General features: G+C 39.5%; 3 protein-coding genes across 4 annotated transcripts; 2 read left to right on the top strand and 1 right to left on the bottom strand.

Moving 5' to 3' along the window:
- Nucleotides 1–1,685: 1,685 nt before the first annotated feature.
- cab39 (calcium binding protein 39) lies at nucleotides 1,686–13,113 on the bottom strand. Of its 2 annotated transcripts, none has more exons than XM_030151969.1 (9): nucleotides 12,923–13,113; nucleotides 8,717–8,872; nucleotides 8,405–8,569; nucleotides 7,573–7,691; nucleotides 7,186–7,354; nucleotides 6,429–6,488; nucleotides 4,986–5,051; nucleotides 4,527–4,670; nucleotides 1,686–3,918 (listed from the first exon to the last, which is right to left on the bottom strand). In XM_030151969.1, the coding sequence occupies exons 2-9, from the start codon at nucleotides 8,828–8,830 to the stop codon at nucleotides 3,730–3,732; spliced, it is 1,026 nt and encodes a 341-aa protein (XP_030007829.1). In that variant the 5' UTR covers nucleotides 8,831–8,872; nucleotides 12,923–13,113; the 3' UTR covers nucleotides 1,686–3,729. The 2 variants fall into 2 exon arrangements, with proteins under 2 accessions (XP_030007829.1, XP_030007830.1); XM_030151970.1 differs by lacking the exon at nucleotides 12,923–13,113 and adding an exon at nucleotides 11,407–11,521.
- Nucleotides 11,733–17,809, top strand: her8.2 (hairy-related 8.2). Its single transcript, XM_030151971.1, has 5 exons — nucleotides 11,733–12,373; nucleotides 16,011–16,289; nucleotides 16,389–16,484; nucleotides 16,573–16,651; nucleotides 17,112–17,809. Exons 2-5 carry the CDS (start codon nucleotides 16,227–16,229, stop codon nucleotides 17,480–17,482), a joined length of 609 nt encoding a protein of 202 aa, XP_030007831.1. The 5' UTR covers nucleotides 11,733–12,373; nucleotides 16,011–16,226; the 3' UTR covers nucleotides 17,483–17,809.
- A 2,889-nt stretch (nucleotides 17,810–20,698) lies between these two features.
- On the top strand, nucleotides 20,699–23,769 carry her13 (hairy-related 13). Its single transcript, XM_030153057.1, has 4 exons — nucleotides 20,699–21,042; nucleotides 21,273–21,359; nucleotides 21,446–21,527; nucleotides 22,435–23,769. The coding sequence occupies exons 1-4, from the start codon at nucleotides 20,956–20,958 to the stop codon at nucleotides 22,896–22,898; spliced, it is 720 nt and encodes a 239-aa protein (XP_030008917.1). The 5' UTR covers nucleotides 20,699–20,955; the 3' UTR covers nucleotides 22,899–23,769.
- The last annotated feature ends 3,106 nt before the right edge of the window (nucleotides 23,770–26,875 follow it).

The following is a 26,875-nucleotide window of genomic DNA, read 5'->3' as shown; positions in this document are numbered from 1 at the left end:
TTAATAATAATAATAATAATTATTATTATTATTATTATTATTAGACACTACCCTGTCAGGGAAGAATTTCAGGAAAGTGAAAATTCCTCTATAATAATAGTAATAATAATAATAATAATAATAATAATAATAATAATAATAAGAAGAAGAAGAAGAAGAAGAAGAAGAGTGGTTGTTGTCATAACCAATCAATCATTTACATATTTTTATTGATTTGTTTGTTTTCTTGCTCTTTCCATCTACTCCATCATCTTATGGAGCTGTATGTGGACATGTGGAGAGGATTTTAACATGTTTTTAACTGTCAAAACTTTTCCATGACTTGGAGGACATACAGTATTTTATAATTTCAACGACCATGCACAACCTTCAAGTATCTGAATAATAGTGGACTTGAACCCATAAAGACCCAGAACTACTTTTATGTCAGGTCCCAAATGAAATATTTTCTATATCTAACCTTTCTCAAGTGATTTATCAGTATTTATAGTATTATACATTGTATTTTGTATTTTATCAGTATAAATCAGGTATTTTCCTGTATTTAATTTACTGATCATAAAGATGTTCATAAAAGCTCAGATTAAAGTTAAAGGTTATTGTATCAAAAACAGAGAAAACTGAAGAAAAGTGACTTTTTCAGTAAAATATATCATTAACTGAATATAAACCAAGCGTTTCCATCCACTGTCAAACTGCATGGGTTTTACTGGTGAATCAATGTTATAGAAGATGACAGTATTTCCACGTTCATTACGGAGCCTCTGAACGTCATATCTGATGACCATGAAAAGATTACAAACTGCATTTTACACCAATTATTTACATGAACAATAGGATTATTAGATCAACGGGTATTAAACATTTTAGATTAGTAGATGGTTTTGGTCAGTGATGGATGTTTGGGTCTTTATGAGTTATTTATTTTCTGAAAATTAAATGTTGAACTTTTTCCATTCTGTAATTGTCATTTATTTTTTATCAACACCTCAGAAACTATTAAGCTGTCATTTTTAGTCAAATACAACAATTTTACTGATCATGTAGGTTATATGTTCATAAAAGATGAGAAAACTGAAGCAAAATATATCATTAACTGAACACAAAAACAAGTGTTTCCGACCAGTCATTTGTCACACTACATGGGTTTTACTTGTGACTCAGTGTTTCTGTTCACTATGGAGTCTGTGAACGTCCAAATGGATCATATCTGATGACAATGAAAAACTGAGAAACTCCATTTACTAGAATTATTTCAGTGTATTGACAGGATTAATGCTTTCAAAGTTATTAAACATTTTAGACCAGTAGATACGTTCAGTAACCTGTGGCTGTTAAATAATTTCTACTTCAACTGAGTGATTATACTTTTGATATTTCACTTTTGTCAGTTGTGAATTGACACAGGTTGAGAAAGTTTCTACTCAGATGTGCATGTGACATATTTTGACATCAAACAGTTTACATTGTTCAGACGGAGAGTTCACAGACCTAAAAATTCAATTGCATGAAATTTCTACTTAAAATCACAACTTTTCCAGGCTTTGAAAATGATTTGTCATTAATCCTTTGCCTATAATTTTTCATCTTTGACTTGAGTCTGACTACTCTACTCTGAGTCAATCTTACACACAATACCTGGAACATGTATCAGTGTTCAGACAAAAATGACCACAGCAGTGTTTTATTCCAAATGTTTTTTTTTTCTTTATTTTAATTGTAGGGCCCAGGCCTTTTGACACTTCTGAAAGCACCCACACGCTCTATGCTGACACTGGAGTCAAAGTCAGCATACAGCCATATAGCTAAGAGTTCAATTTGACATTTCTATGTTGTTAAATACTTGGGGGGGGGGGGGGGAATAACAATTCCAGTACAACGTCTTTAGTACAGCATCATGCACAGCCAGTGGAGGAACATGCATGTTCAATGCGCATGGAGGAACTGTGGGCTTTTCAAGTACTACCGACACTGAGATGGATTCTTGTCTGCCTGCTTGAATGTTAAATTCTCGTAGATTCACTGCAAATTAAGAAGATGGTGGTTTCATCAGTTCAACTCAGCATCATGCCCAGCGTACTCCGCTACCCACAATGCTTTACACTCATAATTGTACTGGAATTATAAACCCTCTAAAGAGAAAGGCTCAAACGTGAGGAGAAGGGGGAAAGTAAGAATCATGTGCCGAGTTGCCAATGTCCTGATGAGCTCCTCGCTAAAACACGCTCACTGTGGGGCCACACAGCACTCCCAGGCCACTAGCTAAGTGGTGAAAATGAGAGGGGAACAAAAACAGGTTAATGAAATTGAAGAGGGGGAGGAGGGTGGACATCCCCGCCATCCTCGACTCCAGTTAGGTGACATTGATCGCTCAGCACCTCACAAAGTGCACAAACACACACAGGCTTTAAAAAGTTTCAGTTAATGCTCTCCCAGTCCCCGCCCACCCTCCCCTTCTGCACTGCTCACACCTCTACTCCGTCCTACCCTGCACGTTTACGCAGTCTGAGAGATACTCAAAATGTAGATGGAGAAAAAAAAGAGGATTAACAGATCCAGAGCTAATACCATGACATTCCTCTGCTGTACAAATTGTTAATATCCTATAGGTTAGCTAAATGTGAGCTGGCCCTTTAAGTTATGTACAAAGAAACCCACCAGCAACCATTTCAGCAGTAATATGAAATGCAAAAACAATGTCACTTAAATTTTTGTTGTTTCTTTTATGGTTTGGAAAGTAATTTGATTACAATAAACCAAAAACGTGATGTTTAAGGTAATATATATATAATATATATTCATGTCAAGGTTAAACAAAATCTACAAAGCAAAAAAAAGGCATATGTACATGTTAACCCTGTCCCAGAAAACAATAAAGAGACCCAACTCTGTGGCTTCACCAAATTCATACCTTGCATCCTTCCCTCCTTTCCTCATGTGTTTCAAGTGCTGTGTCAAACAAAGCACACATGAGGTAAATGGTTCTGTGTGATGGCAACCGTGAGGACACGAATCGGTTAAATGAACCACTGCTGCTCGATAGGATGAAGGCATAGATATGAACTGTAGCAGTTGCTGTGATGCGCATGCGTTTCCGAGTCTGTGGCACTGAAAACTGGAGCCAGACTGGGCAGGCCATCACAGAGCTGACGCGGGGTACAGCCATGGATCTGTCACATTTCAAGGCATGCAACAAACACACCAATGTTCAACTTGTTCGTACCATTTCCATCACAATGTTTTAGCTGATACTCTTGCAGTATGTGTGTATGCATGTTTAGTTTATGTATACATATGCATGTAAACGTGTCTACTTTGTTCCTTGGTGTGTGTGAGTGTGTATGTCTGTCTGTCTATGAGGAATTCTGCCTTACTTTAAATGCACGGACATTTTCTGTCTGTTTGATGGACTGTTTAGTCATTACATTATACCTTACATGTCTCAGTGTGCAAGAAAGCAGCAGCATCTATTATTTTTTCTTATTTCTTTTGACGGAAAAATTGTGAAAAAAGCAAAAAAAAATCAAATGTTCAATGAGGAGCAGAGGACCTGGCAACTTCTGATGAGTTGATGTGGGTATGTTTGTTTTTGTTAGTTTTTTGTTTGTTTCCTCAATTTTTGTTAAGAAACCAGAACAGCAGGTGCTGATGGGTCCGTTAAGTAGACGTTGCCTGGATGTTGTCCAGACGTGGTCCTGGTGGCTCCTCCGCCCACTTCTACACCCTTCTTCAGGCCTCTTGGGGGGGGGGCCTTTTCAGGTCCCTGATCTGTTTGACCAGGTATGTCTTTTCATCATTGAATTGTTCGTCCTCCGTTCTGTCATTCTGGAACTTGCTGAGAAACTCGATGAGTTTGGTCTGGTTCTTCAGCAGAATGTCCAGGATGGGCTGTGTCTTATTGGGGTTGGCCACGAACACCTGGGGGAGGAGGGAGGATGAGGGGCAGGATGTTAAGAGGAGCAGATATTTTTTACTCTGTTTAATGTCACAGCTGCTTTAGAGCTGGTTAGCCCCAGGTAAATGTAAGTGTTTTAAAGAGCTTTTTAATACCCAGTCCCTGACTTTTAGCCTAACACTCTCATTCATACTGAATTTGCAATAGCTTTGTGATGCATGTTACACATTATATACATTAAAATTTTTATTCATCTTCATTTGTTTGTTTTACATGATGTTATGGCAGGAAATCCAACAAAAGACAGAAAAAAAATGTATATTTTTAATTGTCCTAATAATGCTACAGTTTGCAAAACAGTGGAATATTGCAGTACAGGTTTTATTTGTTCCATCACTGAGCTCGTATTGCAATTTACTCATTTTACAAATCTATTTTCCCTATTGAAATGAACTGAACTATAATTAATCTGTTCCAGCACCCAAAAAACAACCAGTTCTAAGCTCCAGTTGGTAATGTTGCTTTAGAGTAGTACTGTGATGTTTTTGCGCTGGTATTAACTTTCCTTCTATCTCTATGGGGTGCAAGTTTTTTAAGACACATATTACACACCTAAAAGCTTCACTTTTACCTTAAAAACGTGAAAAGCCTCAAACTGGATGTTGCGACTCTTGTCCCGTAGCAGATTCATCATTAGTTTGAGATTCTCTGGCTTGCTGATGTATTTCGTCATAATGGTGAAATTGTGCCGGTCAAGAAGCAGCTCCCCCAGTAACTACATTATTTCAGAAAAACAGCAGGGAACATTCATGTCAAAAATGACAAAGAGCATGATGTTCATAATGGGGTCATAAATGGACTAAATGTGATTAAGGACAGGCACTCAAAATCTAAATAGGTCTCCGGATGCATTTTTATGGTTCCATCACTAGATGGCGCTCACAACAAGGTGATCAGAGCAGTGCCTTTTGGTGAAACCCAACACGCAACACTGTACACAGCCGCACCCCCCAATCTTTAAATAGATTACTGAATTGAGTTGCACCACTAGATGAGCCATGTTTACTGGGGCATGACCTGGGGTTCTTACCTTGAGGGACTGCCTTTTAGTCACGTAGTTTTCTGAGTGGAGTAACTTTTCATATTCACTAAAGAACTAGAAAAAAAATTGAGAGAAATATTGAGAGAGGACAGGGGAGAAAAGGAGGTTGGAGACAAGAGAGTCATCTAAATACGTCAAGTAGTGGTTTCACAATTGCATCTGTGTCTGGTATCAAAACACAATGACAAGAAAATGAGTATTTCCCTCTCAGACTGACAGTTACTTTGTGTTCACAGCCTGTGAATGATGTCCCAAATTGCTGGTTTCATGATTTCTGAATGTGACAGGCAGCATGACAAACACCCCAGCTACTTAAGGGTTATTTTAAATGGAACTGGTGGACAGGAAATGGTTTAGTTTTGGGGTTCCCAAAGTGGGGTACACGTATGCCCAGGGGTACTTGGAAGAAGCCCAGGGGGTACTTGAGAAAAAAATTTTTTTTTTTTTGAAAAATACATTAAATAAGTCATCATGTACCGAATACAAAATAAATAATGAGAATTAATGCTACTTCAGATAATAGTTTTATTGTCAATCTTCTTGGTTAAGCTTTGGCAACATTTTAAGAACATTTCTATTTTGTATTATTCAAAATGAGTTTGAGTAGCTAAGTAATTATTAATTATTTTTTGTTGATGAAAGGTTTATTTATTAATTAATGACCAATTTATTAATTTTTCTTATCAATGAAAGAGGGCACTTTTCAGTTTATATTTTGCACACAAAATTGACTTGGAAAAATTAGTTATTTCTTATATATTACAGTTAAATATATGTTGCTTGTTTACAAAGCTTTGAAAATATAAACAGACAACTTTGGCACAGGAACAAATTTTGCCTCATTTTCTTACATCAAAAATGCTGAAGTGACAGTTGGGGGTATTTGGCTACAAAAGTATATTTTTTTAGTTTAGTTTATTTGAAAGGGGACAATGCAATTTCATAAAACACATGGTTACACATGGTTAAAAAAAAGCCAGAATTAGCCAGAAGGCTAGTTTTCATCTGTAGTCCCCTGGCCAAGTTTTAAAAAGGCATTTCAGGGAGTACTCCACTGTAAAAAGTTTGAGAACCAGTGGTTTAGATCCTCTAAGGCTTGTAGAATCAGTGACCTAAAGGTGAACCAATGTGTACATATTCCAAAAAGCAGCATTCTTTGAACAAGAGATAGCTGATGAATCGCCGTTTGTTCCTGTTCATTCGTTGTGACAGCTTCTAGACAACATAATGGATTTACTGAAAATAAAACCACCTTTTGTGGTCAATTGCTTTTAATTGAGCTATCTCATTTAGCTGCAAATCAGATTAGAAAGGAAAATCTAAAGTAATGACTTTCACATTACCTTTAATACTTTTTCTCTCTCTGAATTTGTTTTTAATTACACCACAGTAACATAAATGTTTCTCAGTTTCAGTCCAGGGTGTACTTACTCTGTCATAATGTTGCTCCAGAAACTCTGCACTCAGTAGCTTGTGTCTTGTGAGGAGGTCCTGCAAAACAGACCACGCAGATTCAGCAACAGATTCAGACTAAATGGTTGTGACTTAGTCTGGTCACATTTGGATCCTTTTTAGACTGTGATCATAGAACAAACTCAGCACGGGTAGAAAGTAATCCTTAGAAAGTAGTGCTATTTTACTAAAGACCCTGACCCTACAATCATACAAAGGTTTTTTGGGTTACAGTGTGATTAGTGATATTTGTGGAAATAATCCTTTCTGAAGACATAATAAGACTGGTTTATCCATTCCAATTAGGTTGGCAAAGTAATCCTTTTTAGGCCTAAAAATTGTGTTATGAATGGAATGTCTGATTTAATGTCAGGAATAAAACTCAACCACAATGTTCAGGCACATGAACAGGAACTAGCCTGCATGACACAACAAATAACTTACGCCAGGCTTTTAAACGCAACACTATGCAAAGTAACCCCTGATAACCTTTTTATACACTGAAGCATCTGGCCTAAAGATCTGGCCTAAGCGATTGAAATAATTATATGATCTAAGGCCTTTCTTGTGTTATGTTCATCATATTGGTTTCAGGTCTCCAATTCATGACATAACTTCACACACTTCAGGAAACTGTTATTTTGACACCAGCTGAATTAAAAGAAATATTTCACTATGTTTAAGATGTAAGGAGTGATGCACTGATTCCAACATTTGGACAGCTAAACCAACTTACTTTGAAAGTGGCAAATGCATCTGAGGCGATGTCAAATGTGGACATCTCCACATATCTGAAGAAGTCATAGAACTGCTCTGACCACAGCGTGATTTTGGCCAGTGGTTCATGTCTGATGCATTCCCGCAGCATGATACCACAGTTTAGGGCAATCTCTGGAGACTCATACCTAGACACAAAAGCACCACATGGTACATTTATTCAACTAGTCACAGATAAATCACTAAGAGCTTGTGCACTGAAACAAGAGCAAATGACCTCTGCTTTCCTGTCTTTATGATTAGTAATGTTAAGTGAATTACACCAGTGTGTAAATTTAATAGCAAAGCAGTTGCACTAAAATTCCTAACCAGGATTGTTAAATTGATCTGTGTGAACCATCCTCACCCTTTAAGCAACATGAAGAGTATATTCTGCTGGGTGCACAGGTATTCCACCGTGGGTGTCCGAGTACCAATCTGACGCCTCAGGATGTTATTAAAGATCTGAGCCACGTCTTTCTTACCCTGAAGGTACAAGATAAAGAACATTATTTAAGCAGAGATTAACTTATGAAAGACAAAAAATGTAATGTCCATTGTCTGCAAAACACTTCCAAATAGTTCAATCACTTGTGCTAGAGATGTAGAACCTGCAATACAACTCCCCAGAGTGCCTTTGAAATATAATGTCTCTTAGACTTTTTCATATCTGTGCTTCTGTAATAAAACTTGATTACACATTAAGGTCTAAAGTAAATGTGAGAGGAAACATAAATGTCCTCTCCAGTTACAGGGGATGATGCTAATTAAAAGCAGCAAACCAAAAGAGTACCGACAAAGACAAGTTCACTTCTCTCACAAAAATCTGCCATGCAGTTGTGATTTGTGATTCTTGACCAACGCTTTTTGTTCAACATGTAGGCAGAATGAGAGCAGGTATAAGAGGAAGAGAAGATCTCACAACAGAATGAGTCATGGTGTGATGAGGTGAGTCAGGGAAGCCTGCTGCAGCAGTTACCACACAATAGCGGTCTGGCATATTGTGCCGAGACATGAGTTTGCCCACGTAACCACATAGGCAGGTTTGACACGGACTGTTCTCTGCATCTTTATATAAACATAAACCCCATTCTCCTGTTCTGACCTATTTCTTTAGTTTGTACACAAACCTGTGTTAACATGTTCAATGTCGTTGTCATCGTCCCTCCATATTTTTACCCTGACACATCAAGTCTCACCTCAAAGTCGATGAGCTGCAGGTCTGCTATCAGGGTGCTGAGCAAGCCGCTGTTGTAGAGTTCTTGGGCGAGCTGGGCCACTGCTTCTGTTTGGGGCTCTTTCTCATTTGTGCCATACAAGATCTCTTTCATGGCCACCAGACTCTTTGACACCTCCTCTGTAGCCTGAATATACACACACACACACACACACAAAAATACATACCATATAAATATATACCGTATGGTGCACAGGATGCCATTTCAACTTCTCAGAAAACTTTGCTAACCTTAGTACTAATAAATTACTTCTTGACTGGTTTTTTGCCGTACCTTTTCTGCCTTTTTATCAGAGATGTCATGCTTCTCAAGCACCGTCATGCTGTCCTTAAGGTTCTTGACGATGTCCGCCGGTGACTTGTGGGACTTACCAAAGGGGAAAGGCATGGTGGAAAGTTACCACGAGCAACCAGGCAGCGGACTATCCACCTGTGGAATGAGATGAATCAACCGGATCAGAGCCTCAAAGGGACTGCTCTGAAATGACCTGCAGCTGGGCTTTCGGTCTTTACACCAGACTTCACAACAAGCACTCAAGTAGATCATCACAGATCTAATGTCTGTACCTTGCAAATGATTCAGAAAACACACTCATCATGTAGACATAACACATAATACCATGCAAGTCTGAACAAAGTCTTCCAAGGAACACAACAGTGGATACAGAGCACTAATGGATATGTTTTAATGTTTACACAAACTACAGCACCTTCGGTTAAACATAAAATAGCCAAACACAAACTGAGAAGAAGAATTGTGAGAATGAATATATATTATACTCATATTTTTTTAACTACCCTCTTATTCCACAAAAAATACACTCTTACTTGACAGTCACTGCTCATGTTGTGGCTACAAGAAAGTAACACTGCAATATATTTATATACGGCCCCTTGGAAATTGTTATTTATAATCTGTTTCAATAACACAACTGAATGTATCAAGATACTGACCCGTCTATTATACAGACATTTAATCTCTGGGAGTTCACTTTTCCCTGTTTACAAAGCTGTTTAACTGTCCATGTGTTGAAAAACTGACAATTCACACAACAGTTTCAATAAGACAGTGCATACATATTCCAAAATGGACAAACTACTTAAGTACTGTCGCAAGTTATCCTTTAGTATCCAGCTCTAGTGCCTAAAACCACTGGACTATCTGACCCCAATGTTTTTAATTAGAGACAGACTAATTAATCCATTTGTCTGATTAATCTGTGATGAAGTGATGTTTCACAAATTATCAGTATCAGGAGAACCTGTCTCTGATAGTGGCTAATGGAGAATATTAAGCTGCTCAAATGGAATTACTCTTCTTGTGGGACAAAAATGATTTGAAAAATTGAAATTGTTATATTCAACAGTTATCCATTTTATAATATAGTTAAAGACTGTTAATTAAACATCCTCTTTTAAGTCCATTTAACTATTATTACCATATCTCCCTCACATGCATGATCTATGATTTTAAGCATGATCTTTCTTCTAATTTATAAATTTATTGTTGGAGACTGACATTTACAAAAAAATCAAAACTATTAAAACACATCATTGTGTTAGACACTACTGTTTCCACCATAGGTTTTGGTGAGAAAATAATGAATAACACCTTGGTGTGTTGAAAAATTTTCCAAAGACCTATAATTGTTGGTGAACATTAACTTAACCTCCTAAGACCCATGAAATGTCAGCAAAGTACAAGCTTTTTTTGTTTTTTTTATTAAATAAGTGGCTATTTTGGAAACATCATGATGCAACAGTTTTTTCAGATGCAGTTTTTAAAATTTTTATGGAATGTCTTTTGTGGTGGACAGTCTTCTTTCCTTTTTTTTTTTTGTATAAACTAGTGAAACTCTTGTCCACAAATGTGGACAGAAAACCCATAGCTGGGTCTTAGGAGGTTAATGACAAAAAATGACTAGTCTAGAATACATTAAACAAAAATTTCTTCTGCAATTGTCTGTTCACAGTTGTCATAAAGACAGGGAATGAGAGCTGTCACTAAGGAAGTTAATCCTCAAGAGCAAAGACTACTTTACAATACAACATATGTTGTCATTCATACCTACAACTAAAGTGGTTTTAATGTTATTATCAAGACCGATTCTGGTGCAAAGATGAGATACACATCAAGCCAGCTCTTGCAGTATGACAGATCATAGTGACAGCTCCTTCTCATACTACACAGGAACTCAAATGATGCAACCCTTTGTAGTCTGTATAATCATTGCTCAAGGTGTTTTTAGTCCCATATCAGAGGAACAAACCCATTGGAAGAAAGATGGCATACTTTTACAGCTGGTGACCATCATATCTGTATTGGATGTTTATTGCTTAATTAAACTTGATGTCACTGTCAGCGAGGTAATGATTAACTATGCTATATTTACTCTGACATAGGTCTACTTGCACGATGACTTAGCTGCAGACCTTTGTATGACCCACTCCCTGTACCAGTGAATTATTAGTAATCACATTATTGCTAAATATGCTGTACTTGTCAGGTAACTTTTTTAGGTCAATAAACACACCCTCTGAGTGTCCACTCTAACCCGAGATAAAACTGACCTACACTACAAAGATTATAGCAAAATGGGATGGGCACAGCAACAAACACATGTGATATAACCATATCTGACTGGTGCTCTTTAACTGAGTTACTTAACAAGGGAGACTTATCTACACGGTTCTCTGTCCCACCCATCCACCTTAAACACATTGTGGGGCGAAAGCCAGCGTGAAATTAGGGAAATTATAAACACAATAACACACTAAAAGAAACAGGGCAACACAATCTATGAAAAAATAATTTCTAGATTAAAATTTTCCCTTCATTTCACATGATATACTTTTACACATCTGTTTCCCTGTGATAGTCAGGTTTTAACACAACACATTACTTCATCAATAAGAGGTAAACATCAAGCATTAAAGTTCCTGGTTAAATAACCTGTCACTAACCTGTCTTCCTGCAGGGATCCTTTAACCTCTTAACCCAAACCCACGAACAGTCTTGTTCCTCGTGTGTCTTGGCAGAGAGTCCACTTTTAGAAAGCAACACTAGAGCCAGGAATATAAACCCAGCAGCACCAAAGTGGGAGGTGCAGTCCACCATTCATATATGATGTGTCATGTGTGACAGTGCAGCTGACACCGGTTTCACCGATGAACCCAGCGCATTTGTTGTGTTTGCTTACATCTTTATTTTATCTAGACACACCTTAACTTGACCAGGTGGTTAAATCCGTCTTTCGCACTGGCTAATGCTCGTTAATTTATCCAGCAGGCAGCAGAACCGCTTCAGTATGAGTGACGCAAATACGAAGAAACACATATGGCAGGTTCAGAATCAGCTGGAGAGGCCAGCAAACGTCAGCCGATCCGCGGGTCTGACTCTTCCACAAAGCTGACTTCCTCGAAGAATATTATTACATGTACACAAGAGAACACTCCATTAATCGAGTCGATGACAACTGTTGGAGCCCAACGTACAGTTACACAGCAGATAACAAATTAAACGGTGTCAAAGGAGAGCTCAAACGTCACCCCCACCCCTCGGTCCAGACAGCAGCAGATGCTCCATCATCTGGCAGTAAGTTAGCCACTCTGCTAGCAGTTGGCTAACGCTAGCCCTCTCATCTAACTTGTTTGTTGTGAGTCAGAAAGTATTTCACAGCTCATTTTACTGGACTTAGTAACTAACAACACAACTACCATAACAACAGGCCATACAAATTGCAATCCCTCGGTCCTCTAATCTAGCCAACATGAAGCTGACAGTGAGCACCGCCCCTCTGAGTTTTCCAGGTCTGGTTTGTGATGGTGTGAAGCCTGCCAACTTTGCGCAATACTCAAATTGACACTATTTCATACTGTTATTATGTGCCTGGTAAATGTAAACCTACGTTAACTAGAGGTGCAATAACAGGTACGATTCCACAACCTTTACACTTTATTAGTAGCCCTTAACACCTTTGTAAGCTAACGTGGCCTATAATAAACGCTATTTCAATCACAGTCCACCACACAACAGTACTCCTGCTGGCTTGCTTTTTAAAGTGTTTGTGTGTGGTCGCCACACAGAAGAGGGCCCTAACAGGCCTAAAACTCGCAAAAATGCGCTTGCTGTATTAGTTTTACTTAAAACAGCCAAAAATGTAGTGCATTTATGTTCAATAGTGGTTTATCATAACGTTGATGTGGTATAGGAAGCTAGCTAGCTAGCTAACTTAGCATAGCCAGGCCTGGAAGTGGTTCTTCGCGCTAGCTCTGTGAAGCCCATGCCTGACTTTAGCAGATCATCAAAAGCAGGCTCAGCTAAACATTTCTGCTCGGTGGGAGCTGTTGAGTATGCTAACGTTAGCAGATGTAGCCAACCAGCTAACCCTAGGACTAACGTTGTAAGGTGAAGCAATTTTACACAACAGTGCATGCAAATATCAATCAATAACAATATATATAAGCTACAACACAGTACCTTTAAATGTGCTTTTTCAGTTGTTCCCCTCGATTTGGCAAGACGGCAACTCAGGTGCTCCTTAGAACAAAAACTGCTTTGTTTTCCTTGTTCGTCGCCTCCCCTTGTTTGTACTGTAGTTAATTGTGCGGCCCCTGTTTCCTAGTTCTTTCTCTGAGCCACACTGGTAGCGTTAGCGGCACACGGGTTGTCACTGCAGCAGCGTCTACTGCCCCCTGTGGCCGACGGCCGTCATGACAACTACCTCTACTGGATGTCCGCAGGGAGGCGCTCTCATCCACTGACATATGAACAAATCACACCATAAAGTTCTGATGAGCACATATACATTTCTCAGTCTCCACATTAAAATCAAATCCAGATATGCGTGAAGTATGTACAGCACTAAAAATTACAGTTTCACAGAAAAAAAACAGCTTTTATACACTAATATGGGAATATTTAGTGTGACCTCCGTTTGAACCTTTGACCCTTTTGTTCTGACAATATGAGATTTATGGGATTATTTTTCTGATGTTTTATACCAGGTTTCATTCAACATATCAGATGTTTCCAACTGTTTGTGCTGCTTCTTGTCATGGAGTCAGGGGTCACACTAAATAGTCACTTTAACCTTTATAACTCATTCATTTAGTTTTTTGTGTGTCTTTTAAAGCTGTGCAGATATTTCTTATATTTTCTTGTTGTATCTGAAGAAAAGACATTAAGAAATATATATGTATGCTCATTTCAACCCTGCAAAAACAACAACACTGAAGACTTTGTATGGAAGGAACTAACCTCTGAGGCTGTATAGAGGAGGACAAGAAACATGTATTTTTCCTCACTTAAGCACATACTGAAATACAGTAATAATGAAATATTACACAAATAATATTTCAAAGTAATGATGAAGGTTCATCATTAGTTTGAAATACCTGACAAAAAATAAGATTAAATAAATTTAGCAACACCAAAGATGGGGTTAAATTTTAAAAAATTGTTTTGCGTGTACATATTTGACATTCTCTTGATGAAATTAAAAGGCTGGAAATAGCACTTTCTACTTTCAAGTGATAATACTTTTCCCTGTAGTAATAAAAGCATATGATATTTTGCACATTATATGCTTCTCAAGTTTTTTTTTCCAGAATTAAATAAAATGTAGGTGAACTGAGCAGATGAGTTTTGCTGATGCATTAGACAGACAGGACACAGGAGCATTACGTGCATCAGACTATTCCTCTTGTCTGGAATATTTCATCAGTCTTCCTCAGTTACTGCCAATAATTGAACACTTTTGTTCAATTTGCAGACATTTAGCTGCTGTGTGAATAACTACAATTGTATTTTAGAAGAAAAGGAAAGTAACATTGAAGATGATGTTAATGATATTGACAACTTACTGATACATCAAAACAATTAAGCTATGGAATGCAATGAAAGGTAGTAGTCAAGACATTTCATCCACACAGAACTAATGGATTTCCCATATTTACATCTTAGGGAGGTTGACATTTTAATGGTTTCACCAAAAATGTCCATGAAACTGAAAATATCTTGTCATAATGTGAAGATTTCACACTTTACTGGGTAAATTTCTTGTTATGCCATAAAAGAATCTTGTTATAACTGTGAAGAACTTTGTAACAAAGTGAAAATATCTCATTATCATATGAAAATAAAGATTTATCATAAGGTCTTCATGAAAAATATTTAATTATTTTGCTTATCATAATGTGAGAATATTTTATACGGGAATTTCTCATCATAAGGTGAAAGTATCTTGTTATAACTAAAATGTGTGATATGAAAATATCTCATTATCACAGGAAAAAAAAAAACCAAAAAACATCGTACATCTAATATTTAAGAATCTTCATTTAAGGATTTGTGGAAAAAATATTTCAATGTGATGTGAAAATATCTTGTCATGGAAAAATATGTTTATTACTTGATAATATTTTGTCATAACATAATTGTAGCTAAATATTTTTGTTATAACTATAGATTTTCACGTAAAATATCTTTTCTTTCTCTGGCCTGGTACCATATATATCGTCTTATACTGGTCTGATATGTATTGAGGTCATTTCATCATGGTCACATTTGAACCTATTGAATGTCATTGGAAGATAATGACAGGCTAGAATCAGGCTTTCTTTTATTTCTACAAACTAGGCATGTCTTGGCTTCACTTCCACCTGTCTGCCCTGGTCATCCACTGGTCACCTGCCAAGCCCTCAGTGACCTCCTCCTCCTCCTCCTCCTCCTCCTCCTCCCTGGCTGCCCTGTCCATCCTCTGTGGAGGTTATTACTCTCCTCATGCTGATTAGGTTTGGATGAATAGCGGCTTTTGTTGGACTCCAGTTCCCACGACCCGGCATTCGCCTGGCAGTCGCGTGGCTCTAAAACAGCGAGTCCCCCCCCCCCCCCCCCCCCCCCCCCCCCCCCCCCCCACACACACACACACACACTCTCTCTCTCTTTAAGGAACCTTAAGGTGGGGGGGATCTAGTCAATCTGACATCTGCTCACCAACAGTTAAGAGCAGATGTCGGACACTGGAGGACAGGGAGTCTGATCAAAGTAAATACACTGCAAGAATGTGAAGTGGAAGTTGGCTACAGGTGTTTGTGTGATTATCTGGAAGAATGTTTAGGATCAAAATAAAGTTTAGAAGTAAAACACTGCGCAAGATCTTTTATTTTTTTAAAGGTTGTGTGCATGTACCAATACTAAGTTTGATTTCTTGGTAATATGGTGTGGAAATACGCATATGTGGAAACACGGTGCGTAAAGCTCACCTGGATCTTTCATGCGGGTAAAGCAGAAGCAGACACTATCCTCGGGTGATTTGTCAGACTATTGTTGCCTTCCTGTGAGCTTTGAGGGATAGGCTTGGCCCTTTAGCAGGTAGTGTAATATTGCTCCTGTTAAATGAAAAGAATGGGTGAGGGGCTCCTGGGAGTAAAGCGCGGTAACTGCACACTCTTGTTCATCCCTGGGAGAAGAGGAAACGGCAGATTTTTTGTTGGATGGAGGGTGGAGAGGGGGCAGTGCATGGTTTCAGGCTGGACATCTGTCGCTTGTGATTTTTTTTTTCTAGGCCGGGTCTCTGGTTTATTGAATGGAGCCAGTGACCTGTCAGTCTTGACTGATGGGACCCCGTGTGTGGGAAAATCCCTCAGCCAAAGAGTTTGACCATTCACATGCTAATTGCGCCCTATAAATAAGAGGACCGTGCCGCGCCGAGGGCCCTAGAGACGCACTGAGATTCAGAGAAGAGACACTAAAACGCACAGGCACCCAAGAAAAAAAAAACATGACTGCTTCTTCTGTGGCGCACAACGTGGGGAAACATCCCAGTGCGAAGGAGGAGAGAAAGGTATTTTACACTTGGACATCTACTTCAGATCATTTTCACAGCACTGACCTTCTGCGCCCCTCAGTCCATTAAACAGCGTCATTTTTGTTCTCCTTACAGCTGAGGAAGCCGCTGATCGAAAGGAAACGACGGGAGAGGATAAATAATTGTTTGGATCAGCTAAAAGAGACAGTGATCGGCGCGTTCAGACTTGACGTGAGTATTTCCCTCATGCCTCACCTCTTTTACTCGTAACCCAAACGGTGGACTGCAGGTTAACACCAAGCTTGATCATGTTTTACAGCAATCCAAACTGGAGAAGGCGGACATCCTGGAGATGACAGTGAAACATCTGCAGAACATCCAGAATAACAAACTCAGCGGTAAGAAATGGCATCACATGGAGATGGAGTCTAAGTCCCTCAGGTTTATGGAGGAAGCAGAGAAATGAGGAACATACATGTAGAAGATGGCAGATGAGTGGAGCTTTGGCCTCTAATTACATTTAATTTGTGTAGTTCAGCTACAACATAGATGTGACTTCCTGAAGTTCTAGCAGCAAAGTCCTTTCACCAAGATGATTGTAGGCAGCAGAGGACATCATCACTTTTACATTTTAACTGTTCATGAGTGTGAAGGTTGAAGGTGCTGCTAAAATGTGGAAACTGTTACTTTAACTCCTACCTGGACTTTTTTATTTTTTATTTTTAGCTGACTGATTTTATGGCTTTTGGTCAAAATCATTCAGTTTAAAATGCCATACTAACTGCAGTTCAAGCTATCAACACTAGAGGCCGCTGTGGCCATGCTGTAACCTGACTCTCCTTGTGTATCCTTTGACAGACCCCACATTAGGCCTGGAGGCCCAGCAGAAATACAGCACAGGTTACATCCAGTGCATGCATGAGGTCCACAACATGCTCCTCACCTGTGAATGGATGGATAAAACTCTCGGCTCCCGTTTGCTCAACCACCTCCTCAAGTCTCTGCCCAGGTCCACAGATGAGCGTGCCCTGCAGCCCACTCCAAGACATGAGGTCCTCCCTCTGGGCAGCCAAGGCACAGGACTCCCCAATACACCCCTCAGAGGAGACCCCCTATCTGGGAGACAGGTCCAGAGGGAGGGGCCCACCTGCCATGTGGCTGGACGTCAGGAGAGAGCGGTGCTCCACAGCTCCCACATAGGGATGTTGGAGATGTGGAGGCCATGGTGAACTGATGGATTAATGATCTCCATTTTGGTAGCCTATCCTCTGTTATGTATCTTATAGATATGCTGCTCAGAAGAACCATGTGGGGCAGTTTTGTTCCAGTGATAATTATTGTAGGTGTGCTATAATGATTCTATACAGACCTTTTCTCAGTACTTCCCTTCAGAAGTCAACTTCTTGTAGCCTGCATTATAGAAGGCTTTTATTAATCTTTCATCTATTTATTGTATTAACAGCTTTATTTATTGATGTTATAAGGCTTGACTTTGTTTCTAGACTACTTGAACTACATAGATAATTTTTTTTATGTTCTCCTCTTTTCTGTATAATTAACCCAAACATTTATAACAATAAAACATATGACAAACCCTCAGTCTTACTATGATATGCTTCATAAAAACATGTTATTTTGGCATTTATGTTTGTTTCTGCTCACGTAGGAGAAGAAAAGAAGAAAAGGTAAAACAGAAAAAGATATTGCAATAATAAATAGTGAATTTCATGCCTGGAATTTGGTTTTTACAGTAAATCCTAATTTTGTAACATTGTTTAAGCTGCTCCATATATATAAAAAACATAACTATGAAATCAAGCAGTAATCCTATTTAATGATGTGAAAGGCAAAAGACCACTGCCAAATCCACACAGAATTACAAAGATGTTGATTTTATACCTCAGTGCATTTTACCCAACGTTACTTTTATGGCAGTTCCCAAATATATGATATATGATTCATCACAATTTATTATGACAGAATACTCTATATTTTGTGTTTTTTCAGTGAACATTACATATGTTGCTGTATTTAATTCACTGATCATGTAGATGTTCATAAAAGCTCAGATTAAAGTTAAAGGTTATATCAAAAATAGAGAAAACTGAAGGAAAAGTGACTTTTTCTGCAAAATCTATCAATAATTGTCCATTAACCAAGTGTCTCCATCCACTGTCATTGATCAAATTCCATGGGTTTTACTGATGAATTAATGTTGTAGAAGATGACGGTGTTTCCATATTCACTACAGAGCCCCTGAATGTCCAAACAGGTCATATCTGATGACTATGAAAAGATGACAAAATGTATTTCACAACACTTATTTATATGTATTGATAAGATAAGTAGATCAACAATTATTAAACATTTTAGATCTAGATGGTTTTGGTCATCGGTGGCTGTTTTGGTCTTTATGGGTTAAGCCTCATTCACTCATTGTTTCTCTAGCCTGCACATTTCATTGTGTCTTAATGCAATTTCCTGCAGATACTTGTCAGGATTCATTATAACTAACACTTTGCCACTCAACCACATATAGCCGATAAAAATGAGTTGATGAAGAAAGCTGAAATCCACAGGGACTGAGTCTTTTTTTTTATCATGAGAGGGTGTGGAATTCAAAACAAGTCAGAGCCTTAATATCACCCTTGTATTTATCAGGTCAGCTCACAGGTTGATCCTACCTGTATAGTCTACCTCATATGGTTTTTATGCCCCCTAGCGGTGAACCAGTGCATGCACTTGGTTTGCACAAAACTCAAAACGTCATACCAGTGATCCATAAAGCACTTCTCTCTGAAGTAACTCTTCCTGCTGGTTTGTAAAGTACTGTCAAATGCTGATGTTTCTGATTTCCACCTGCAAATGTCATCCAATGTGTGGATCTGAAAACACTGAGAACTCACCCTAGAAGCAAAAGTAAGGGTTCCTTTTGCTTTAATTGTAACCAGATATATTTGTGGATCGTGTTGTTTTGACCAGTGTCTTTTGTAAGTGCCTCTATGCAGATGTTCTTTACAGACATCCACATCTCTGCGTGGAAACATATAGTGGCTTAAACAACTGTTATGGAACATTTGCGTTTTACATAAAAATGCCATTCATCTTTGCGTTTTTCTAACTATAAATGTACATATGGCACATTCTCAGGCTATTATTTCCGTTATGACTTGCCGCCACATGGAGCCAATCGGAGGAGCTGAGGAGACAGAGAGAGCGAGAGGGGGACGCCTGGTCCCTCTGAGCTCACCAACAAAAGCGAGTCGAGACAGCTGCTCTCTCCACAGTCCACACCATTTAAGATCTGGAACAGGGATCTGGGGGTGGCGAGGTGCCAAAATACACCCACTTCAAAGCTTCGAGGGCTCTTCCTTCATTCGTGGCAATACAGTTTAGTGTTGCTTTTTGGAGAAATGCTGCGTAAATGTGGAAATACAGTGCGTAAAACTCACCTGGAAACACAATCTTGTATTTACCTGGAAGGTGGAACAGATGCGTGCGCGCTCCCTTCCCCTAACACACAGATCTGGTCTAATGAAAGGGTCATTTGCATGATAATATGGTGCACAAAACAAGCATGATAACGAGGAGAGAAGGCTGAGCACTCTTTCTAGACATAAACAAATAGACATTGTACTCAGAGGAATAAACGCAGAAAGTCTAATACTAATTATCAGTAAGTACCAGCAATTAATAAACAGTCTGTGTGTTACTGAAAGGGTGACAGTCTCATATTTTTATTATGCACAACTTATAACTTATAACACTAAGCGTAATTTACCAGCAAAACAAATCAGATATTATAAACTCTTTTACAGGATAGCAGGCAACGTGAGAATGCAGTCACACACAAAACAGGAGTCACCAAACAACGGGCAGAACAAACGAGGCGCAGGCCAACACCTGTCGCTTTCTTTGGAGAAGGGCCCTTAATTCCCCCGGCTGATTCAGTTTGGGCCGAGGGGCCGCCAGCAGCAGCTGCCAACTGAAGGCATCGCGTTACATCCGCCAAACAGTCGGTTAATCTGCTGAGCCTCGGACACAAAAGCCAGCAGAAACAAGAATGGTAGGGCAGGAAAAAAAAGACAAGACTTCAACTGGAAGTAATGCTGAGATGTCCAAAGAAGTAAACATAAGCATTTCAACTTTACGCACGGTTGGACATGGTGCCACTTACTTATATTGTTGGATAAAACTATGAACTCAAGTTTACATCTTAAATGACTGTATTTAAAATAAAATATAGAGTCTGTGTGAAGTATTTCTGAGTGATGGTGACTTTAATAAACATGTACACAACTCATAGGTACCAACACTTGGGAAAAACGGAGTGGTCGGTCCCTTTAGCCCAAACACAGCCTGATTAAAGCCCGTCCAGCTCATCGGGGCGCAGACAGGGGCAGACCGGAGACAAAGGGAGTGGGCGCTCATTGGCTCGGGCCGTGTGCGCTGTGTTGTCCCCAGCGAGAGCAGCTCAGCCCCTATTCACATGTTAATAAGCCCCTATAAATACTAAACAACAGCCACTCAGCGCCAGCACCACGTCTCACTAGGATTGCACAATAAACACAGGCGCCTCGCCTCGCCTGTGAGTTTGTCCATTTTTTTTCTTCCTGTAACCGGTTCCGTTTGCCAGCTGCCCCTCGTTGACGAATTGGGAGGAAAAAAGCAGCAGCAGTGGGAGAAGCCACAAGCAACCAACATGGCCCCTTCGGCTCGGCCCAGCAAGAACGGACTTGGCATGGATGAAGATGATTCATTCTACGGGGTTCAGAAAACAGACAGAAAGGTACCATTTCACTGGAGATTAACGCGCACTCGGACGCAGCCACTGACGCACTTGTCACGCCACATCAGTTTGTCATGTATTTTTGCATCGCTGCGACAGAAGCCTCGCATTTCAACTATTAACTACATCTCATTTTTCTAACAGAGCCAGGAGTAAACAACATTTTTTTTGGTCATGCTTTTTCATGTATGTACAGCACTATCACTGAATTAGTCACTGTCCTCCTGCAGATCAGGAAACCTCTGGTGGAGAAGAAGAGGCGAGCTCGCATCAATGAGAGTTTGCAAGAGCTGCGGACTTTGCTGGCGGATACAGACGTGAGTACAGTCTCTGGATTCACTTGGGTGTGGAAGGTATAGGTCGATTTCAAAGGCTGATGAAGGTCAACTCGTTCTTTTCGCAGTTTCATTCCAAGATGGAGAACGCAGAAGTGCTGGAGATGACTGTGAAGAAGGTGGAGGACATCCTAAAGAACCGAACCCAAGGTCTGTACAGTTATGGATGGTTTACCACACAGGTGTACTGAAGAGAAGGGCTATTATTCTTCAAAATATGAAGGGCACCATGAAAGGTTAAAATGTTGTTTTTGGCATACAAAGGAAGAGAATCACTCTGTAGGACTGATTCAAACAGGTGTTCATGTCACAGGTAAAATAACACACCTGAGTCACAGAGGAACTTAATGAGTGGAATAGAAATGCAGGAATTGTCGGTGTAAATTCTCATTTGTCCAGGTCAATATTCATCATTAGGTTGCTTTCAAAGATCAACTGGGCTGTTTTTTTGTTTTAGAAAACTGTCATCCAGGAGATTTCGTCAGTTCTGTTTGGGAAAAGCAGACTTTATAAACCCATAGAAGTAGTGGTCTGTGCAGGATGGAAAAACATGAATTTAATCTGAAATGTAGACAAAGAAAACCCCAATTTATTAGTTTCAACTCTTTTTGTCTTTATGCTCTAAAACCAGACACAGAGAAGCTGTGTTCAGCTACTATGCTCCACATGTCTATAACAAACTCCCAGAAAGCCTCAAATCAGCTGAAACAGTTTATTTAAATCCAGGTTAAAGACCCACCTGTTCTCTGCTGCATTTGAATAGAGTTCTTATTAAAAAGTTCAGATCTGCACTCTTTCTTTTAAGCTTAAAGTTTGAATCTGTTTTTTTTCTTTTCTTTTCATGCCTATACTTTTTTATTGCTTCCCCTGCACCCCACTGTAATGGTTTTAATATTTTATGTAAAGCATTTTGAATTGTCTTGTACATGAAATGTGTTATATAAATAAACCTGCCTTGCCTTGCCTAAAAATGTAGAAAATCTCATGACAATTGCTTAGCTTTGACCTTGAGCGATGGTACAACACAGTTTAGTGATCATCATATCTCCTCACACAGAGTCAGACGCACTCAACAGAGAAGCCAGTGAGAGGTTTGCAGCCGGCTACATCCAGTGCATGCATGAGGTCCACATGTTTGTGTCCAGCTGTCCTGGGATCGATTCGACAGTGGCAGCGGAGCTCCTCAACCACCTCCTGGAGTGCATGCCCCTGAACGAGGACCACCTTCAGGACGTGTTGATGGATCTAATCGCGGACACTTCTGGAAACAGCAGCACTTGGCACGGTGGTGGAGAGACGCTCTGCACCTCTCTGGCCTCACCTGGAGGGAGGAGTTTATCTAGTGGTTCGTCATCGGTCCTGTCCCCGGCCCCCTCCACCATATCCAGCGAGGACCTGTGCTCTGACTTGGATGAGACCGACAGCGAGCACAACCAGAGCTCCACTGAGGGTCTGGAGAACAGGGAGGCTCTGAGCATGCCAACCATGACCTATCCATGGTCTATGTGGAGACCGTGGTAGGGATTAGGGGGATGGATGCAGTCGGCACACACTGAACCGGGAGTTAGGAGGTGTTCTTTTAAGACGTGAAACTGGACCACCTGATGGATCATATAAGACACAAATTCACCTGGACACACCTGAACACTGTCACTGCTCTGCTGTTGGTGGTGCACCTTACATTTTTGGATGTATCTGTCCTTTTCATTGTCCTGTTGTACCTCAGAATGCCTGTTCACACATTCATCTCTCTCTTGGGTGTCACACAGTGATGTTCAACTGTCAGATTTGCTCTACAAGAAGCAAGGGAAACAATTTGTCCACTGGCAGCAGCCTCAGCCAACAACGTTTTCACACAGCTGCAGATGTTTCAGGAATATAACCGTGACTGCAGCTTTTCAAGTCAACCACAAGTTCAGCAGGTTAACACCTTTCATTTGGCATTCTGGGAAATCACTCAGTGACGTAGATGCAAAAGGACAGAGGTAATTTCATCAACATTTCCACAGTGAAGCCTCCTAAAAGTACACCCCCTTACCCTGCTCAGAAGTCCACTGTTGTGACTTTTCCTTCTTCGCCAAGAAACACAAAACCTTTCAACATTCACTTATTTCCCAACAAAGGACAGACGAGGAGCCGTTAAGGATGTTTGGATTTTTAGTGTCAGTAACACTGTGTATATAGAATCTGGTATGAGGAGAGAAAGCTCTTTTAGAATCTGAGAAGTTTTGGCAATGCCTCTGATTAATATAAATATTTCTATTGTATTTCATAAAAGCCATTAGTTTATTTGACTAGTAGCCTCCTCCACTTTAAGTTGTAATGATGTCTAGAAACATTTTACCAGCTATATGTCTGAATGTGCTAAAATAAAATAATGTAGCATCACTGAGAGGATGTTGTGTTTTATGACTGAAAGCAGCAGGGTTTTAGTTTAAACTGGATGAGACTAGGAGACAGTGGATTAATGTGTGGAAATTTGTTGGAAAATGTTAGTTTCTTGCATCCATCTTAGAAGACATAGTCATTCATGAACTGTTTAGCAAGGTCATGTAAATTTCAGTCAAATAAAAATGTGGATTTTAATAGGAGAAAAAAAGGGCAATACATTAAAGATAATGTGAATAATTTGCATAGTTTCGTGCGTAATTTGGACACATTAAGCATACATCCCATCTGGACCTCTCTGTCTTAACAGTATAAAAACCACAGAGTGAGTAAAAGTTAGTAACAAACCCGGACACCCTGGTCTCTTGTTCCCACTAACACTTTTCCTTCCGACACGCACTCCCCACGCACCGTGAGGACGCGCGCTGCTTGTGCGCACATGAAAGAGTCGCACCTCCCTCCCAAGTGTCTCCACTCTCACCTTCGATACAATGACTATTTTATCACAGGACTGTTAGATCCTGTCTGGACTGTCTGGACGAACTAACATCACTAAAAAACAGAACACTGATGATAAAGTGTTTAGTCCCTGCACATCTCTGAAATAAAGGTAAGTTCCCACGTTGCCAGGTTTTGTTTAATATATGAATAAGTGTAGGGGTGACGTGTTCGACATTATGCACGGTCCTTGGTCAGCTGACATTAAAGGGATCAGTATGAGGCCGCTGCGGTGGAGAAGGTGGAGGAGGGTGGTGTTCCCAAAGCGGACCTGGGTGTGAACGTCGGAGGAAACGCATTGAAATGGGAGCGGACGAGACACGGTGATCAAAGCTGTAGGTGACCATTTGACAGGGGAGCGTCAATAAAAGAGACACTCTAAGGGATACAGGAGAGCTCAGGTTCTTCAAAGCGAAGATAACAGTCAGTCCACACACACCCCAACTCAGAAACACTGAACATGCACATACACACAGCTCCATCTCACTGGACTTATAGGGTTATCAGGGGAGTCCGGCTTTGAGTAATTCTGAATGCAGGGTGTTTAGGGATTTTATTGTGACTGATACTGGATCAGGACATGGAGTAAAGATGAGTATATTTGTAGGGTTTGTTGTAGACTATATGGACCAAGTTTGACAAAGCATACAGTCCTGTGCAGAAGTCTAAGGCCGCCTTCAGCTTTGTTGGTTTTGTAAGGTTGGAATGAACATACAGATTTATTTCTCATTCTCTTTTCTCTCAGATACAACAAGAAAATAACAGGAACATGTGCACAACCTTGAAAGACAACTGATTTAAATGGGTTCTAAAGGTTAAAGTCACTATTTACTGTGACCTCTGACCCCATAATAAGATGCAGCACAAACAGTGAGAAACATCTGATGTGTTGAATGAAACCTGGGTTAAAACATCAGAAAATTAATGCAATAAATCTCATGTTGGCTGAACAAAGGGGTTAAAGACATGTTAAGTGCAAACGGGAGGTCACACTAGTTACTAACACTAAATATATGGAACCTGTTTTTCCCTGAAATTTTTGTTTTTACTACTGCACATACTTCACATATATCCAGACTGGGTGTTAATACAGAGACTGAGAAATGCATATGTGTGTTACAGATGGATGGATGGATGGATGGATGGATGGATGGATTTATTTTATCCCACAGGAAACTATTGTGTGATACAGTTTCTCCATGCAAGTATAAGAAAAGTAGCAGGGAAGAAACTATCATGATAGATAGATAGATAGATAGATAGATAGATAGATAGATAGATAGATAGATAGATAGATAGATAGATAGATAGATAGATAGATAGATAGATAGATAGATAGATAGATAGATAGAGAGAGAGAGAGAGACAGAGAGAGGGAGAGAGGGAGAGAGAGAGAGACTTTATTGATCCCAAACTGGGAAACTGTAGTGCAGCAGCAGCATGACAGACAGCGAAAATAGAATATAAGATCAACATAGAATACAACAGCTAACACACTATACATAATAAATTAGAAAAATATAAAACAAAAATGGACTTTACTACACCAACAAATCTAATGTGACCTAAGATTTTTGCACAGTAGTGTATTTCACTAGCCTTTCCTAAACCTAGTGCTGAGAACCAGAATGGGTCACAGAGGTGTTTTTTAATGGGATCTCAAATGTTAGAGTAATGTGTATTAAAATTATATAGGTAAATTAATTTTACTAATGAAAATAGAAGCAGAGTTTATGAATGTTGACCACAGGTCTCAGTTTTAAAAGACACAACCAAAATGATGTAAGACAAGTAACAAGATGAAAACAAGAGAAGCACTCGGAGAGTGCAGACCTCCGCCAAGACAGATCTGCCCCCCATCACCACCAAAATTTAGTCATTTCTTCCTTGTGCCAGTATCAACATTTCCTGAAAATTTCATGAAACTCCGTCCATAACTTTTTGAGTTATCTTGCTAACAAACAAACATGCATGCAAACACGCAAACACACAGAGCAAAGTGATCACAATACCTCCTGGTGGAGGTAACAAGTGTTCAGAGAACAAAAACCTCCGCCAAGCACCCCTAACAATGTGCATGTGTGGATCAACTATTTCTTTTGAGATTAAACAGTTTCAAGGTTGTTCCATAGAGCAGAAAAAGTTGAAGCCTGCTACGAGTCATGTGTATGTCAAATTATATTAAATTCCAATCAATATTTGTTGAGATATAATGAAAAATGTGTCATAAATGGGATTTTCAGTGTTACATTGAAATGTCCACAGAGTCCACATTCCACAGTGGATGTGGACAATTTTGTGCCAGATACAAGATATTGTTATAAGCTACTGGTGTATCAAATTAGAGGCTAATCAGAGTTGTTTTGAATTTTTTATGAATTTTCGAAAATTGCTCAATGATGAGAGATAGGAAAATTTGAGATTTTGTGACCTTGAACTTTGGCCTACTTGGCCCAAAATTTAATGGGTTCGTCCAAAGGCCCTAGGCCTATCTGTGGGTAAAATTTGGTAAAGATGGTTGTAATAGTTTTCCCGTAAAGTTGCTAACAAACAAACAAACACGCAAACAAACAAACACAAAGCAAAGTGATCACAATACCTCCTGGCGGAGG

This window comes from Sphaeramia orbicularis, chromosome 13, assembly GCF_902148855.1.
Source record: "Sphaeramia orbicularis chromosome 13, fSphaOr1.1, whole genome shotgun sequence".
Lineage (NCBI taxonomy): Eukaryota > Metazoa > Chordata > Actinopteri > Kurtiformes > Apogonidae > Sphaeramia > Sphaeramia orbicularis.
This window is presented reverse-complemented; position numbering and strand designations above follow the sequence as displayed.

Coding starts and splice junctions, on each gene's coding strand:
- cab39 (XM_030151969.1), bottom strand. CDS start 8,830: ATGCCTTTCCCCTTTGGTAAGTCCCACAAGTCACCGGCGGACATCGTC. Junction 7,355..7,572: donor CTCTTCATGTTGCTTAAAGG/GTGAGGATGGTT, acceptor TTTTGTGTCTAG/GTATGAGTCTCCAGAGATTG. Junction 4,671..4,985: donor CTAAAAGGCAGTCCCTCAAG/GTAAGAACCCCA, acceptor GAAATAATGTAG/TTACTGGGGGAGCTGCTTCT.
- her8.2 (XM_030151971.1), top strand. CDS start 16,227: ATGACTGCTTCTTCTGTGGCGCACAACGTGGGGAAACATCCCAGTGCG. Junction 16,485..16,572: donor TCGGCGCGTTCAGACTTGAC/GTGAGTATTTCC, acceptor CATGTTTTACAG/CAATCCAAACTGGAGAAGGC. Junction 16,652..17,111: donor CCAGAATAACAAACTCAGCG/GTAAGAAATGGC, acceptor ATCCTTTGACAG/ACCCCACATTAGGCCTGGAG.
- her13 (XM_030153057.1), top strand. CDS start 20,956: ATGGCCCCTTCGGCTCGGCCCAGCAAGAACGGACTTGGCATGGATGAA. Junction 21,043..21,272: donor TTCAGAAAACAGACAGAAAG/GTACCATTTCAC, acceptor GTCCTCCTGCAG/ATCAGGAAACCTCTGGTGGA. Junction 21,360..21,445: donor CTTTGCTGGCGGATACAGAC/GTGAGTACAGTC, acceptor TTCTTTTCGCAG/TTTCATTCCAAGATGGAGAA.